Source organism: Ambystoma mexicanum, chromosome 9 (genome assembly GCF_040938575.1).
Source record: "Ambystoma mexicanum isolate Mex_15411 chromosome 9, UKY_AmexF1_1, whole genome shotgun sequence".
Taxonomy (NCBI): domain Eukaryota; kingdom Metazoa; phylum Chordata; class Amphibia; order Caudata; family Ambystomatidae; genus Ambystoma; species Ambystoma mexicanum.
In genome coordinates, this window is record NC_090931.1 from 481,492,172 (window position 1) to 481,509,800 (window position 17,629).

The following is a 17,629-nucleotide window of genomic DNA, read 5'->3' on the forward strand; positions in this document are numbered from 1 at the left end:
CCATGTACTAACTCACTTCATCACAGCTCTAATAAACTCATCTTTTAGTTCGGCCACTGTGCCAGACAATCTGAAGGATGCGTGGGTCATCCCCCTCCTTCAAAAAACATCTCTTAACCCAAGTATACCCACTAACTACAAGCCTATCACAACCGTGTCGTTTGTGCAAAAAATTCTAGACCGAGCCGCTTACCTACAGATCCAGGATTATCTGGAACGTAACAACCTCCTTGGCCTCAGACAATCAGGCTTCCGCCCTAAGCACGGAATGGAAACAGCCCTGTTAGACTTAAAAATGCAAATCAATGACCTGAAAGATAACGACAAGATCGCCCTCCTTCTGTTATTGGACCTCTCAGCCGCCTTCGACTTGGTTAGCCACCAAATCCGGTGTCAACATCTTGAAGTGGCAGCGCACTTCTCAGACAAGGCCACTACCTGGATCAGATCCTTCCTGGCCAATCGTTCCATGAGGGTCTTCTCCCCCTCTGCTTCCGCAGCACTCTTGCCAGTCTTGTGTGGTGTCCCACAAGGTACTTGTGTTTCACCCACACTTTATAATGTGTTTACAAAACCACTCTTCGATATCCTTGACTATCTGGGTGTCACCTTCATTAATTATGCGGATGACACCCAGATACTCATCCCCATCACTGGCGACCACGCAGCTGACACCAAAGCGCTAAATGAGATATACTTAGTAATCTAAGCTTGGATGGCCCAAAATGAGCTCTGTCTTACTGATGACAAGACAGAGCACCTCATCCTGGGTTCTACTAACAGAATCAACAGACTATATAGCTCATTCAAATCCTTTGTCATTGATGGTAACCTCATTAAGGATACGAATGATACCAAAACCTTAGGTATTTACCTTGATTCCGCCCTCTCTCTCTCTCTCTCTCTCTCTCTCTCCAAACTGATGCTGTTGTCTCAGCATCAGCATATACATGCAAACTTATCACTGCGTGTCGCCCGTTCATCAATACAGCAAACTGCATTATCCTCACTAGAACCCTGTTATGTTCTGTTATGTTATCAGGACTTCTAGAGCGCCCGGAGGCATCTTGGCGCTGAGGAGGCGGGTAGAACGGAGTGCAGCTAGAAAAGCAAGGTTTTTAATCCTCGACGAAAAGCAGGATGATTAGTGGTGTCGCGTAAAGGGAGGGGAAGGTCATTCCACGTTCTTGCCGCAGCGACAGAGAAAGCACGACCGTCCTTACGGGTCAGCTTGAAAAAAGGTAGAACCACCCGCCGGGTGGTAAGAGATTGGAGGGTGTGTGAGGGCTGATAGGGAGCGAATTTACTTTGCAGATATTCTGCTCCAGATCCATTAAACGTCTGATGAACTATACACATGGACATGAACAGAATGCGCAGAGCAACAGGGAGCCAGTGAAGTTGTTGAAATAATGGGGTCATGTGGGCTCCAAAAGGAGGGCGGGTGGTGGAGCAGGCTGCAGTGTTTTGAAGCAGCTGCAGCCGACCAATCAGGTAGGCAGGTTGCGCCAGATAAAGTGAGTTGCAGTAGTCCAGGACGCTAAGGACCAGGCTGCCACAACCAGTGCTTGACTGGCAGGCGGGATGAAGGGGAGGACTTTTCGAAGAACCCTAAGTTTAAAATGACCTGATTTGCAAACTGCTCCGACTTGCTCGTCCATGGTCAGGGTAGCCGAGAAGCAGACTCTAAGGTTCCTAACTGATGGGATGGGTATAGGAAGAGGGCCCAGTGAAGGGGGCCAAAAGCCGGCCATCCAGAACACATGGGGGGGTAGAAGTACCCACAATCAGGACTTCCGTTTTTGTGCCGTTTAGCATGAGCCAATTCAGTGTCGTCCATAGACCAAGCTCCTCCAGACACTTTTTTAATCTGTAGGCTGTTTCAGGTTTAGTTAGGTCAAGACGGACCAGTAGCTGGGTATCGTCCGCATATGAATAGAAGCAGAACCCATGGGACTCAATGAGGAACAGCAGATATCTTATATAGATGTTGAACAGAATAGGGGAAAGCGGCAAGCCCTGAGGGACACCACAAGAGAGGAAAACAGGAGCATAGCAAAAAGGGGGAAGCGAGACTGACTGCGAGTGATTAATAAGAAAGGCTATGAACCATTTGAGGACTTGACCAGAGATTCCGGCCTCAGAGAGCCGTGAGATAAGGAGAGAGTCATCGACGGTGTCAAAAGCAGCCGACAAATCTAAAAGCAGGACTGCTCCAACACCGCCCAGATCGGCAAGACACATAAGGTCATCCAACACCGAGTTAAGAACAGACTCGGTCCCTCTGCCAGGTCAAAAACCAGATTGAAAGGAGTCAAGAAACTGTGTGGATTCCAAAAATGTGGATAGTAGTGGTGATACAAGTGCCTCCATGACCTTCATCAGGAAAGGCAGGAGCGAAATGGGACGATAATTGGCCATTATTTCGGGGTCAAGAGAGGGCCTTTTAAGCAAGGGGATCACTAAAGCATGTTTAAGTTAATCCGGAATCAATCCCGTAGTAAAAGAGTTGTTAACTGCTGACGTGATAAAATCAATCAGGTCCACAGACGTCTCCTGCAGAAGAGCGAGTGGTATAGCGTCAGTAGGGGATGCAGATTTGAGCTTTTGAATGGTAGAAAGAACCTCAGTATTGGAAAAGAGAAGGAAAGATGACCAGCAACCTCCCGTCGAGGGGGGTAGCAGAAAAACTGGGGCGTCACCAATAGCTGCAGCCTCCACCATGATGTTATCTTGAATGGTGGTTATTTTAGAGAGAAAGAAAGTGGAAATAGAGCCGCAGAGCACTTGGGAGGGGGGGACTGGATCTTGTGCTAATTTTGGCATGGAGAGAGATCCCTAATCATGTCTAAGCTAGACTACTCTAACACCCTCTATCTTGGGACCAGTCACCGTAACCTCAGTAAGCTTCAGGTTGCCCAAAACAACACCATTGGGGCCGCCTTGAACTTCCCTAGAAACCAACATATATCGGACAACCGACGTAACTTGCGTTGGCTATCGGTTCCCCAAAGAGTCACCCTCAAATCCCTGGCCCTCATTCACAAATGTCTGTCCAACAATGCACCTCCCTACATAGCCATCAGGTTTTCGAGACATACTTCCAGCCGACCACAAAGAACAGCCCAAACTCATTGCCTCTCCATCCCCAGATTCAAACTACAGAAATCTGGCGGGGCTAGCTTCCCTGTACTAGCATCGAAACTCTGGAATTCGATGCTTGCTTCACTCAGACTTGAACCTGCCTTTTTCACATTTAAGAGCAAAGCCAAAGCATGGCTTTTGGGTCAAGATGTGCACAACCTATCACCGCTTCCTTACTAAACCTACACCATCACACTCCAGAATTGCTATACCTGCCTGTAAATATTTTAAATTTTTAATTCTAAATTTTTGAATGTTATATTTTTTAAATGCTAATCTTATATATTAAATTGTACTATAGATCTACCTGTAAATATCGGATGTCAATCTTATTGTGACTGTATATCTGATTATGTATGTATGACCTCATGTGGAACCTAAGATATGTGCCCAGATGCCTTAGGGCCAGGTGCGCTATATAAATAAAGAAATACAATACAATACAATCTGGGTTCTCAATAAAGCTTCAATTCAGTTCTTGGCTCCTTCACTGTGTTGAAAGAACGTTCAATGTTCAACCAACAGAAAGATTTCTATCCTTCCTTGAATAATAATTTCCACTTCATCAAATAGCATCAATGATGTTCATGATGCTTTGCCACAACTTAGAAATGTCAAAGAAGAAATGCAGTTCCTTGTCAGATTCAAACAAACACAACTCCTGTGAAGGTAGAAGAAACACAGCTTCTTGACAGCACTCTTTAAGTCTCTCTTTATAACATTATGTAGCACAGTTTATATCTTTGTCAGGATGACTTCACAGCACCACTGCTTCTTCCTGGGTAACTCTTATACCAGGTCAACTTCTGCAAGGGTTCACCATGTGGGTCTACTCGCCTGCCCTATGGTATGGTGTTCCACATTCAACAGTTTACAACTTTGTGACTTGTAGCAATTTTCCAGAAAAGACAACATTCACATTAGTGCTCCTTAGCACCTTCATGTAGGTAAGGCACTCTTCCTCTGAACATTCACCTTTCAGAAGGGCAACCTCGTTGCCACTATTGTCTTTCTGCAGCATCAATAACCAAAAATGCCCTTAAGGATATAATTGCATCTTCTTCCTTATGGCTTTGGCAATGTGAGTTACATCAACCTTTAGGGAATAATTACAATCAACAAGCTTTACCTTCTTTTAGCCTTGCATTCACCTCTTTGTTTCCTGCCAACCAACCAGAGTAGCTTAACTGCATGCCGTGTTGTTCGTCTCTTTTGGCTTTCGACAATGCTTATTTCACTCTTGGCTTTGGGAAATATTTGCTTCACTCTTGGCTTGGCCAATGCCTGTTTCACTCTTGGCTTGGGCAATGCTTGCTTCACTCTTGGCTTGAGCAATGCCTATTTCACTCTTGGCTTGTGCAATGCTTGCTTCACTATTGTCTTGGGCAATGCTTGTTCCCCGAACTCACAATTAATAATGTTCAGTCACTTAACTTCAATGTCGCATTGTTTTCGACTGCCCCACAATTGATTCGTAGGGTAGCCTTTACCTTAGAATCACTTTTAGAGACACGCGACCAGTCTTTCTTCTGTTTTCAATGGTTTTAGTATTCAATCAACGTGTTCTAAGCATTTTACTCTTAAGCAAGTGAAATGAATAATGTTTGCTTATACGCGAGTGCTACTGACTTCTTATTGTCCGACAAACAACAGTTGCTTGAATATAGCATTCACTCGCGCACAAGTGATTCTATGCTATACAATTGCCTGCCTTTGTTCGCCAAAGGGTCAGAACGCTTGGTAATACTCATCGGCTTCTGTTTTGCTACCTTTGCGTGCAACAGGGCTTGGACTGCTTTGGGTCTCCTCTAGACACGCACCCCTCCTCAGTGAAGGTGCCTTTGGTACTGGCACACCGTCAAGGAGCTTCTCTCCCTCCTGGGATGCTCGGCTGCATAACACTCTCCAGCCATGGTCTCCGGAATGCTTCCTGCTGCCAATCTCTGCAGTTAGGTTCACATATAGAAAATAAGTCTTCCTTCACGGCTTCTGCGGCGCAGCCTCTGCACTTCAAAGTTTGGGAGAACAGGACCCTCTGAAGGCAGGCAGCTGAACTCTACTTGGCCAAGGTCCCAGCGTCCCTTTGTCTCACCCCTTCTGCTTGGATTGCAAACACTGTGCTCTGCTGCTGCTGCTACTGCTATGACCACTCCAGCTCAGCTCTGTCTAATGGCCCTCACCTGAGGGGCCCTTATAAGCCTCTTTGCTTCAGCCCTCTTCCTTGTCCCAGTACTTTGGGGATTGTGGGACTTGTGGTCCCAACTAACAGAATTAGGTATTTTTATTTCTTCTACTTGGCAATAAGCCATTAGAAGTGTGGAATTGTGAGGAAAGTTAAACAAGGGGGTTTCCAGACCTGTTTCCCCTCCCCCATGTGATCCTCCCGCAGAACACCACCCCAGGGTCGGGTTCAGAAAGCGTCTGCCCTTCCCTGGCCACATGAGAAGGGTCCCAGGCCATGTTTATTGTGGGAATTATTGCGGATTCATCACAATTAGCTCTGTTTGAACGTAAGTGGTATTGGAAGAAGATATATATTCAACCCTTTCAGAATAAGTTAGTTTAAGGTCAGTACATTTTGCTCCGAAAATAAAATTGCAGGCAACACATACGACATCACACATTAACAAATGATAACTTAGTATTGTAATTATGGATGTATTTTACTTTTAATATATAGATTGTTTTATTTTGTGCAGATTGTAGATGTTGCGATACATGTGTATAAAGACATATGAAGTACAAAGTGAAGGGGAAAAGTCGATAAATTAGTGGCAGTCTATTGCATTGAGGTCAGAGATGTAGCAGTTGGCTACATTGTAAAATTGTATCACCAGAGGTTCAGAAAGGCACTCAAAAGCATTCTCTGACAACAAACCTTCCCTTCATAAATGTGAGTCAGAATGACCTTTCTCGGCCAAGTGGACCAAGTAGCCTTTAAAATGTGTATTACTATAGTCCCTAACATATCTATTTGTAACTTACCCCACTGGAATATGGATGTTGAGAAAGATGGCGGGCCCCTCTTTCTCCTACTTCTTCTCCCTTCTTCCCCCTCCTTTTTTCCACCCACCTCTAGAGATCTGAAGCAGGGCTCCCCATATGTGGTACGTTGTGTGCAAGGAGGATAGTTGGTTAAAGTTTCTGGTTGTGTTATATACATTTATGGCGCAAGAGCAATAGTTGCTTCACACAAATATTCTTCTGATCTATGTGGACTAACGGGTTCTGAAGACATGGGGAGGGGAGAGAAGTTGTGCTAAGGATGTCAGTATAAGAGGGAGGGGTTTGATATGCATCATAAGCATTCAGCTTTGTTGTACTGCACACGTTAATTTTGATTACATGTTATCTAAGAATTCAAAAACATTACTAAGAGAACACCAATAAATGCATATAACTAAATAAAGTGGTTGCAGGGATATGTCTATAACTCCCAAACCACCACCCGCTCCTTCTTAGAGCTACCCTCTGTCTATTTTATGCCCAGTTGAAAATATAGGTATTTGGTTTAAAAACATATTTTTCAAAGTCTTTGAAGACTGGGAAAAACCACACCTTCTTTGATCATGGACCTGTTACCTGAAGTTGAATGGGAAGTTTGCAAATAGATTTCACCATTGTGCCTCTGTAGTTGCATAGCTTACAATTGGGTAAGAGAAAGCAGTGCTTGTGCATTTGGGTCCAGAGATCTGGATCGCTGTGTTGGGAGTGTTAACGTGGGGCCAGGTCGAAGAGAATGGAGGTGATTTCTGCTACTAGTCAGCTTTCATTCAAAAAGGCTCAATCTTCATTCAAACCTTTAATGGAGTCATGGTTGGATTCCACTACAGTGGTTTACTGCTGATCACAAGTGTGCTTTGAGTGTGGATGGTGTTTTGAGTACTGTGTTTTGCAGACTATTTTCATATGGTACATATACACTAAAGAGCAGACTTGGTAGTAGACAGACGTTTGTCTGTCTACTACCAAGTCTGCTTTATAGTGTGGTTTTTAAAGTTTATAGCTGGAGCTTGATCAAGATCGACCTGAAATGCATTTCTGTAGTAGTAATCTTAACAAGGCTTGGCAGTGCGCTTGTGTGTCTAGAATACTCACTGGCAAAGGCTCCTGCTTGGGAAAAACAAAAGGACTTCCATATTTCCCTTAAAGCAAAACATGAGATCTAAGAGCTTCCATCATTATACAGGTGTGAAATAAAGAAAAGTAAGGCATTTTCTTTGGTTGCAACCCAGTGTTTCCTAATTGTGTTAAATTTCCCAGTGTACATCAGAGCTCATTATTTGTCCTCTGTGTATCTTCTGACTATGTAACTTGCGTGATATACATAATGTGTAAACAATAAGTTGTGCGTACAATGAAATAACCCTGTTCCGTGTGTTTTCATGTAGTGTTGAAAAACAATGGCAAAGTTGGTCCAACTTCCACCAAAGTTCCTTCCCCAGGAGTGGACGCTTGCCAACCAGACCCGATATGCAAATGCAGAGTCACAGAGATCACGATCTGAGAGACTTATAGCAGAGAGTGAGCGACTTGTGGATGAAATAGAAAAAACAACTCAGCGAACTCAAAGTGATGTTAACAAAAAAATAGGTAATGAATTGATGTTTTTTTTCATCTTTTCATCTTTATTGTATTCCTTATCCCATCATTCTCCACCCTGGTGACTATATCAGGTGCATCAAGAAACAAGTTTCAAAGGTCATTATAAGATGAGAAGCCCCTTCACGTGGTCTCATCCATACCATGAATAGTTATTGCTTAGTTTGGATTTTGTAGATAACTCTCAAACCTTGGTCTGGTCAAAGCATCTGTGTCCGCTTGTTCTAACATAGACAATACTTGGATTCCTGTTATCTGTATTACAGTTATCTATGGTAGACTTTTTTCAATACCAGTCTCATACTTTGTAAACAATAACAGCAATGAATACAATTACTATGAATACAAATCATTGCATGCCACCCTGCTAACATTTTCATTAAAAAGACTGACACTCTAAAACATCTCAGCAGGGACTCAGCAGAGTTTATGTTCCTGGTACATAACATTTGAGCAGCGTTCTGTTGCTTCCTTGTTAGATTTGCGCTTTATAAATCTCATACATATAAGCAGCAGTCAAAGGGAAATAGATGGAAGCTAAAACCATGGAAACGGGCAATGACCACATTAACACCTTGCACTTGATAGAAATAGACCTTATTAATCTTTCTTTTTGTATTTTCTTGCCTAATAAACAACTTATTCTGTGTACTAATGTGTGTAACAGCTGGATCATGAAAACGTATGCTTATTAAGAACATATGCCACCTCCAGATCCGAAGCCCCGCACCACCAGTGCTTTGGTCTCATACCATCCAGCCGGCTCTTGGAACCTTCCCACATCACTAAGAACATGAGGTCTCTCATGTTCTAAGTCACAACACATGCCCTTCCTTCCTACTATCAACAATAAAATTGATACATAATATACTGTAGAATCCAATTAAAACTTGCTATTGATTACTAATGGGATCTGTAAGCAGGCTGTACATTTACATGAAAAGGTACGTTCTACATTAAGATAATAAAAATACAATTTATAATGTGTAAAGAATAAGAATAACACGCACATTTCGCTAATTTTACACATTACCCCATTAGACTTAACTCCCCCTTAATGTTTTGATAGTTTGCTGTAATTATTTGTGCTGCAACATAATCTCTCTTTTTCTGGTGCTGTGTCAAGTTCCATTCGCTCCACTAAATACATCACTTTCTGCCCTCATGCAATATCTGTCACTTTGTGCTCCGCTCCATGGCTCCTCTGCTCTCACTTCTCTCCTTTCTCTATCTTGGCCCATGTAACTTCCATCATCCATACTCGCTGTACATATGGCCACCCTACGTCTATTCCATTGTCCAACACCACAAGGTGTGACCCGCTCTGCACTACCTTTCATGGTTAAAAATATACTGACTCTCCTTTACTCACTAAGAATGGTTTCCGGACCCTCACCCATTATCCATTTCTTGCCTGTTTCCCAACTCGTACAACACCTTCTCTCATCATACTTCTCCTTATACGCTGACTGTTACTTCTGTAGTCTCAATTTTTTAGCCATCATCCAGCATAATCTCACCTGTCCACCAAACCATGGTGGACAATGATATCCAACTTCATATCCCTCACCATAATGATCACAAAAGGCTTATATCCAGTGGCTGGATGGAGAGCATCTCTATATGCAGCTCTCTTTTACCACTGCACTTGCTCCCAAGGTAAACCCCTCACCAACACTAATTGTATGTTTTCCTTAACCAGTCTATTTACTCTCTCTACCAACCCATTGCCTTGCGGATGATAGAGTGACATCCTCAGGTTTACTACGCCCTGTGTTGCTAGGAAATTATTCATTTCAATGGAAACAAGCTGCAACCCATTATTGCTGATTATATTCTTGGGAAGACCCATCAATCACCTTGGTGGTCACTGTGGAAGCAAATCTGACTTCAAACCACCTAGATGTGTAGTCTAGTAAAACAATCAAGTATCAATACTTGCTTCGTAAAGCTTCTACTGGATCCATTACGTCAATTCCTACTTTCTCCCATACCTCTATAAGAACGCCTTTCGGTTGCAACAATACTGAGTCCGCTCTCTTGGTCTCATCACTTTCTGCACATGCATGGTAATTTTTGATTGTTGCTTCCACCATATCATCCATTCCCAGCCACCAATATCACTTTCTCAATCTCCCTTTTGTTAAACTACAACTTGTTCCCCAGGGAGCATTCATCACTATTCTTTGTCTCACTGCCATTAGGAGGAACCAGTTATCACACAATTTAATTACTCATCTTCTTCCACCGCTCTCTTCCACTCCTCCTCATATACTGAGGCACCCAACAAATCTCACTCACATACTACAAATGTGTCCATGTACTCCGCTCTGTCTCCCTTCATAGGCCCCATGGGAGGCAAATGTGACAAACAATCTGCCACTAAGTTGTCCCTCCCTTGAACATGCTCCTTAATACATTTCAACACCTGCATGTTCACCAACCACGTGGCAATCCAAGGTGTTGCCATGCCTGACCCTTGAGTAGAGAATAAGGTTTGCGGTCACCACTTACTAACAAGGGAATTGTCCAAAAATATCTTGATGTGCATCAGCATGCCCAGGCCTCCTTTTCAATGACCAAAAATGTCCTTTCACATTCATTTAATGCTCTTGAAGTGAATGCAGTGAGCACCACTTAAGGGCCTCCACGTTGGCTTAACACTGCTCCAATACTTTTCTGACTAGCATCTACTGTCAAAATGGTACTTGCGCCAATCTCAAACCTATAAAGAGTTTGGGCCCTCACTTTGGCCCCTTTGATTTCCATGAATGCCTTCTGCATTTGGTCTGACCACTTAAAATTAGGACCTTTCTTAAGAACCTCTCTCAGTTCAGCTGTCCTCTGAAAAGTGTGAGACAAACTTTGCATAGAACTCTACTAGTCCCATAAATGATCAGAATTGTTCCTTATCTTGATGTTCTCTTACTTCCCTGATTGCCTTTACCAATTCCGGTTTTGGTGTTAGCCCTTCTCGTGTCAATACATGGCCCAAATACATGACCTTGGATACTTTAAACTTTTCTTTTTTCACTACCTGCCTGCCCTCTGCAATGTTTCCAACACTTGTTGCAACAGCCACGCACGTTCACTCTCTTACCATGCACATACCAAGATATCATTCTGGAAACAATATATGCTTATCTTCCCCTAAAAAAATTCTCCATAAATCTCTGAAAGACGGCACTAGCCAAGACCAACCCAAAAGGTTGTCAGTAACCTCTGTGAAGGCATCATGAAGCAAGACACAGACAACAGATTCAGAATTCAAACTAAAACGTTTTATTAACTTAAATGTCAGCATGGAAAAAGTCCTCACTTGTCCTATGCTATGGTGGGATTTCCCTGCCTAAATGAAAGTAAGGAAAGTCTCAGTCAAAGAGTTCAACTTAAGAATCTGTCTGTGTCCAAAACCTATACTTGCCCTCACAACTAAATCTGTTCAATGTGTAGGGATGTGAGCAACCAAAAGAAAACAGTGTTCAACACAAAGTTCTGAGTTTCTCCCAGCTCGCAGCTTCCTTCCAGCTCCCTTCCCCAAGTGTAAAACAGTTACACAAAAAGTCTCAAAATGACCTTCCTTGGATTCAACATGATATAGTTTTTCTTTTTTTAAACTTTATTTATTGAACTTGACATAACAATAGAAGAGCGAGCAATAAGTAACCTTCCCACCAAACGACATCTGAAACCCACATGTAATGTAACAATCAATGCCTCTGGTTCAGGTGGAAATGTTGATAAGAGAAGAAGTGCAGTTGACCTATCATCATCATTGGCTGAGATAGAGGAAATGTAAGAGCGAAACGGGGACCAGATATTCCTGGGTTTGGATGGCGGGGGCTGCTGGACCGTCCAGGCCTGCGTCCGAGGCCCAGGTCATGGCATTGAGCCACTGTGAGTGCGTAGGCGCTCGGGGCTAGAGCCAACATAGCAGGATACAACGTGCTGCAAGGAGCATGCAGAGCCCCGCCAATTTTTTAGAGTCACGACCAAAACCAGGGAATTCATGAAAGAGACACTTTAGCGAGGATGGGGTAATATTGTGGTCAAGGATATCAGACATGGTGGAGCAGATCTTCTCCCAGAATTGAGCCTGGCTTGAACAGGACCAAATCATGTGTATATATGTTTCATCTTCGGATCCACACCTGGGGCACCTGGGGGAGTGGTCCTGTGACATGCGGTGTAATCTAATTGGGGTGTAGTGAAATCTATGTAAAATTCAACATGATATAGTTTTAACCAATACTCGGGGTTCCCTACCCCAAGTTCTAAGCAACACAGTTGAAACACAAGGGAACCTTGAGACTCTGTCCTCAAGACACCAAATGTCTCAAAACTCAAAGGTCACCTTCCCCAAGACTTAGTTTTGTTTCCATAAAGTAGCTTTGTCTTCCTAGTTTTAATATCCACTGGTCAGTTAATTCTGTTTTCAAATATATATTCCTGGGGCTTGCAGTTTTCATACAAGTTGGTATCAATATTACTCACTTTTTTTCAATTTTAAAGTTCCATTTTAAATCCAGCTTCAGTATCTTTTGTTTCGCTCATTCTGTAAAGTTATATTCACTTCGGAACTCAGCATGCAGTGGTTTTACTTGAATTTGAGCTCCCATTCCCTATTGGATTCAACCTGTCATAACTCTATTTGTTTGCAATGTTTTTCATAATTCTATTTGTTGACAAAGTTTGGATTCAGTTCGGTACTCAATAACTAGGTGTTTTGCTCGTGACTCATTTTCACTTTAATCCATTGTTCAATATTCGTTGACATCACTTGAAATGCTTTGCCAGTGTTCAGAGACCTTTGAAAACAGGTTTCCTTACACACGTGACCACTACGAAACAAAGTATTACCAGCAGTTCAGCAATCGACAATGGTTCAAACTGGAGACTTTTGAAAACGTGCTTGGTTGAGACACACGACCACTCCGATACAAAGTATTCCTTAATACTAGAGTTCAAACACTTGCGCACCGGGTTTCTCATTGGTCGCTTTAACAGTTCTTTAACAGTTCTTCCTGCAGGTGGATCACACATCCTTCTGCTTTTAATGTCAGGGTTCCAGCTTCTGCCCCTCAGGCACTCCTGTGTTGACCTCTCAACACAGCGGAATGAGCACCTCGACCATAATGGAAAGGAACAGCCTTCCCACACGGCTTCCTTCACCACATCGCTCCATAGAGCCCCAGCTCCCACGCCACGCTACCATAGACCGCCTCTCTCTACAGTCCCCAGCGTCTCTGTGTCCTGCTCCGATAAAGTTCCCTGCTGCTTGCACCAGCCTCCTTGCTGCTTCTCCTGTCACTCTATTCCCTGCTGGACTGGTCTCCTTTTATACACCTGCAGCCCCTTGACAGGCTGCAGGTGGGAATGTCCAATTAGCCCTGCCTGACCCAAATCCAAGGGACATTCATGATCCTCACAGTTCTTAGCAGGCATCCGTCGCAGTACCAGAGTGGTACAAGAGTGTAGTTTTCATTGCTCTTAGTTGCCTCTTCTTTGTCTCAGTACTGTCAAGTGTCATATGGGGAGAAATGAGCGGAACCGGCTTATAACAGTCCATGAAGGTTGGGCAAGGGTTTGGTTGGTCGTTAATAGGTAAAGGGGGATACCAAGTCTCGCTCAAGGGCACCCCACTCCCAGTCCCAAGGACCCTCCACCCAGGTGATCCTCCCTTGCTTCTCCGCCCGCAGGGTCAGATCCAAGAGTGATGGCCTTTCCCTGGCCACTTGCACAGAGGATCCAAGAGGTTTAGGAGTGAGAATACCCTCAGGTTTCTCACAATATACATTGTTCATCCCACACACTCATTGGCTACCGCCTATATACATACTACTAATCACATATGGACTCCCATTTCAATGGCCGCGCCGTCTCTGACTCCAGCTTCTTCACATGTGGGTGATAATCTCTTCACTATGGGCTGCTGTTAAATGATTGGTTGTGTCACCAGAGTCACTGCCTGTTGGAGAGAATTCTCAGAAATGTACCAATTCCCTCCACCTTAGAGACCCCCAGCAACTTTGCTGGATTTTGAGGACTTGATTTTTCTTACCAGGAGAGAGTGAGACCCTTGTTCCCACTCTCCCATGTATTTTAATGTGATTTTGAACTCTGTGTTTCTTTTGATTGTGAAGTCTGACAAACTCCATAGGCATCATCTTTTACATTGTGTCACACAGCACCTTCAGTGCATTGGCACAGGGAAGTCTTTCAGGTTTAAATACCTTCTCTGGGATAAACTACTGTTTCCCAGAGCAGTAAAGTGAAATTTGTAACTTTCTAGACCTAGCACACACTATCTTACAATAGGGTGCTGGAGGGGTTACCTAGTATCCCCTTTGTCTAGCTTCTCATGTAACATTTTTATGTTACCCTTTTCTCACTGAATGGCTTGTGGTAGTGGTTTCGTTTTAACTACCATGGTGTGCATTTACTGCGGGCTGCGTTTGCAGCTGCAGTAAAGCACCCAAGGGTGCCATTTTTGTCAAAATGGCCCGGTCGTCCTTTTTCACCATTTCTTTGTGGAAAGGTCCTTCTTGAGATTTACTCTGCGAGCTAAACCAGGTTTGGTCCCATAATTCGCTTTGCCTTTGGCGGGATTCACGAGTGAAGCCTGCCTGTGCCTCCAGGGTGTCCTGGGTGGGCAGGAAGTGCGGGAGGTGCCCGAAACTCCCTGTGTTTAGTCTCCTAGGAGACCTGAATGCACTCTGTGGTGATTGGCCGGCTGACTGTCCGACAAGGACAGCCACCCTGCTAGGTGACTGACAGCTAGGCTGGAATGAATGGGAGAGAACTGAATAAAAGGCGAGGCTTTTGGCTTGGAAGGCAGAGTCGACCACTGGACGAAGGAACCAAAGAAGAACTTGAAGAGGACGCTTGCTGCAACTCCTGGACCGTTGGTTTGCCCGGTGAAGCCCTGCTGCTGTGCTGAAACTCCAAATTCGTATTGACAGAGAAGCCCCTGCAAGGACGACTTTTCCTCTTGAGTTGGTGGGACCAATCAACTCCAACGTAAGCCACCTGGCCATCCATCTCGGTGCTGGTTGAATTTCTACAGAGTTGCTGCTGGAAACCCTATAGCCAGGGAGAGAAACACCAGATTGTGTGCGTTGTTTTTAAGCTGTCCAAGAGCTCCAGGAAGATCCTCCGGACTCCCATGAAGCAGGACTGACCGAGCCTGAGCCCCCTCAACAGAGTGTGGGACCCCAGAAGCAAGGAAAGTCCATCTCGACAGCCAGGAACCGCGGTGTTGCTATTTGCGGTAGACGCACGGAGCTGAAACAATGAACAGCCACTGATTTGAAGATTGACGGTTGTGAGTGGTGACTGTCCTATTGCAGTGCAGAAGTCCCCAGAAGTCCTCCCTCTTGTCCCCATGACTGAGGCTCAGGAACAGCGAGATCTGCAGAGCTGCACAGGAACAGAAGTCATCTGCTGTACTTTTTCTTCAATATAAAGGTATTGTAATAAGTCTGAGAGAACTTACCTCTTACTGTAGAGCTGCTTGCATCTTCTACTACTCACAGATCTAATCAGCTTGTGGCCCTACATTTGATGTTTCTTTTCTTCAAAGACTTCTAAAACATTGTGTAAATACTTTTCTACTTACCTACCAGAAGTGCTTCATCCTATCTAAGACTTGTGCCCATTGACTTTGGCTTAGCCTATTGTACTGAATGACTTCTCTTGGGGGATCCAAAAGTATTTGCCTGCTTACGAATATTTGTGGTCTCTTGTTGTTCTAATAACCTTTTCCTTTTACCAACTCCTAAGAGAATTCCAAATACAAACAGTAAGATATTAATGTCCTCAGCACCCTAGCCATTGAAGTCACCTGAGGGTGTAAATTGTGTCTGTGGCCAATCCCAAAAGGATCTTGTCTGATTTGGAAACCAAGAGTGTACAGTATTGAAGTGTATTTGAGTGTTACTTTTTATATTGCTCCCTTCTGAAGAAGGCTTATTCTAACTGACTGATAAATACATTAATAATTGTTAATTCAAGAAACCTTGTGTGTAAGAGTTTATTTGAATACTTGTCACTTTGAATCTCTGTGTAACTCCCCTACAGCTCACATTGACCCCTCTTGAGATAAGCCTGGCTGCTCAACACGCTACCAAAACTGTGTAGTACAAGCTTATACTAAAGGTTGGGTTTCCTATACCTGAAGTCAGAGTTGTGTGTAGTGCACCCAAAGGGTACTGCTTACAAACTTTGCCTAACACTGCCCTACCTTTAGGCCTAATCACGTGATGTGTACCTGGCAGTCAGTATGAGCTCAGTGGATAACTTCGAGGTCAGTCGGGGCCTTGCAAATAAAGCAACCTTCCTCTCATCCCAGACACACAGGCGCCCCCACCATGGCTCACTGTCGCAATCTTACAAAAGTTTGCATCACCCTTTGTTCTCCTTGGTACAAATCACAGGCCATGGTCTCCCCACTTATCAGCTGTTCCTCTCGTGGGGCAGGCTTGGTTTTCCTGCAGGTCCCACTAATTAATTTAATTTGTGAAAGATTTAAATAGTTTGCTCACAAACATCTGGTACTTGAAATGTAATGGGCATTACCCTGGGGGGCGCTAGTGCCCTAAATCTCTACGGTATTTTGGCAGATCAAGACCTCTGCTCTGGCTCCCATGGGTTTGTCTTTAGCAAACAGTCACAACCATACCTGTATTCGCCTGCTAACATGCCTTTCTAACTTTGCAAGGCTCTAGCAGGATACATTTGTATGTGTGTGTGTTCTCTACCCCGCCTAGGGTGGGGGTGGAATATTCAAACACAAGGCCTCGATGTTCTGTGTTCTCGACACGGCCTGCGAGGGTCCAGGCCTAACTTTGTGTGAGGTGATATTGATATTGATATTTTATTTCTATCGCGCTCATACACAAGTGTTTCACTGATACTTCAGTGGTTCTCGGTGTTCAACAAGGATTCATGCTATATATGAGATGTGCATGCAGCGTATCTGCCTAGTATCCTACAGAACAGTGCCATACATCTATAATGAGCATGCCCCGCATTATTCACCTATATCGCAGGCCTCCCCACCCCCCCTTATCCACCCCTGTGTATTTCCCATGTGCTAGTATATTTTCTGAAGTTTAAATCGTTTGGGAGGGGCCGGGATCTGAACATTCCTCCCAACATTCCCCCCTTTAGTTAATCCTCCATTAACTAATCCCTCCCTCTCCCTACTTCTATCCCCTTCATCCTTAGTGACCCACATCCTACACACATGACATAAGCTTTCTCCAACCGGGCATAATTCTCCGGAGTGCACATGAGGTAAATACATCCTCCGCCACTTGCTAAGTCAGCCCAATTCTCTGTATAATTCTCTGGGTCTGGTAGGGGTGGGGCCTTGTTCCCCGGCTGGTCTATAGGCCTTTCAATCCTGACCATAAGTGGCTTATGTGGGTCCTCTGTCTGGACCTGCCTATTCTTTGTACCTGAGATAGCCATTCCTTCCCTAATTGTAACCATCATCATAGCACTGTTTGGGTTAGTCTTGGTACAACATCGAAGTATAATTTGCCACACTTAGAACATCACCAACACGAGCACCACGATAGGGACGCATATCTTCACCACTGCTCCAAGCCATTCGGTGCCCATGAGAGCTATGTGCTGAAGCAATCTTCTGCCTGTACCCCAGCTTCACTTTCCATGTCTGTCTTCAACGTTTGTAGGGCCCCTATAATGTGTGTTCGGGACCCATTTTCTGCATCATTTGGAGGAATGTACTTTACAGCAAGACAGTAATATTATTTTCACACACGCCCCACTCCATCGCTGTCAGAAGGTCCAGAACCTACCAGTTCTGGAGTGTCATCAACCGGATTGCCTGCAACTCACTCTTGATAGCATTTAG

General features: G+C 44.1%; 1 protein-coding gene across 1 annotated transcript in view; it reads left to right on the forward strand.

Moving 5' to 3' along the window:
* The window catches only part of TEKT1 (tektin 1), an 880,590-nt gene that overhangs the window by 178,766 nt on the left and 684,195 nt on the right, over positions 1–17,629 (forward strand). The window contains exon 2 of the mRNA XM_069615027.1: positions 7,536–7,737. Within this exon, the coding sequence (XP_069471128.1) occupies positions 7,548–7,737 (190 nt within the window). The 5' untranslated portion in view covers positions 7,536–7,547. The remainder of the gene's footprint in view (positions 1–7,535; positions 7,738–17,629) is intronic.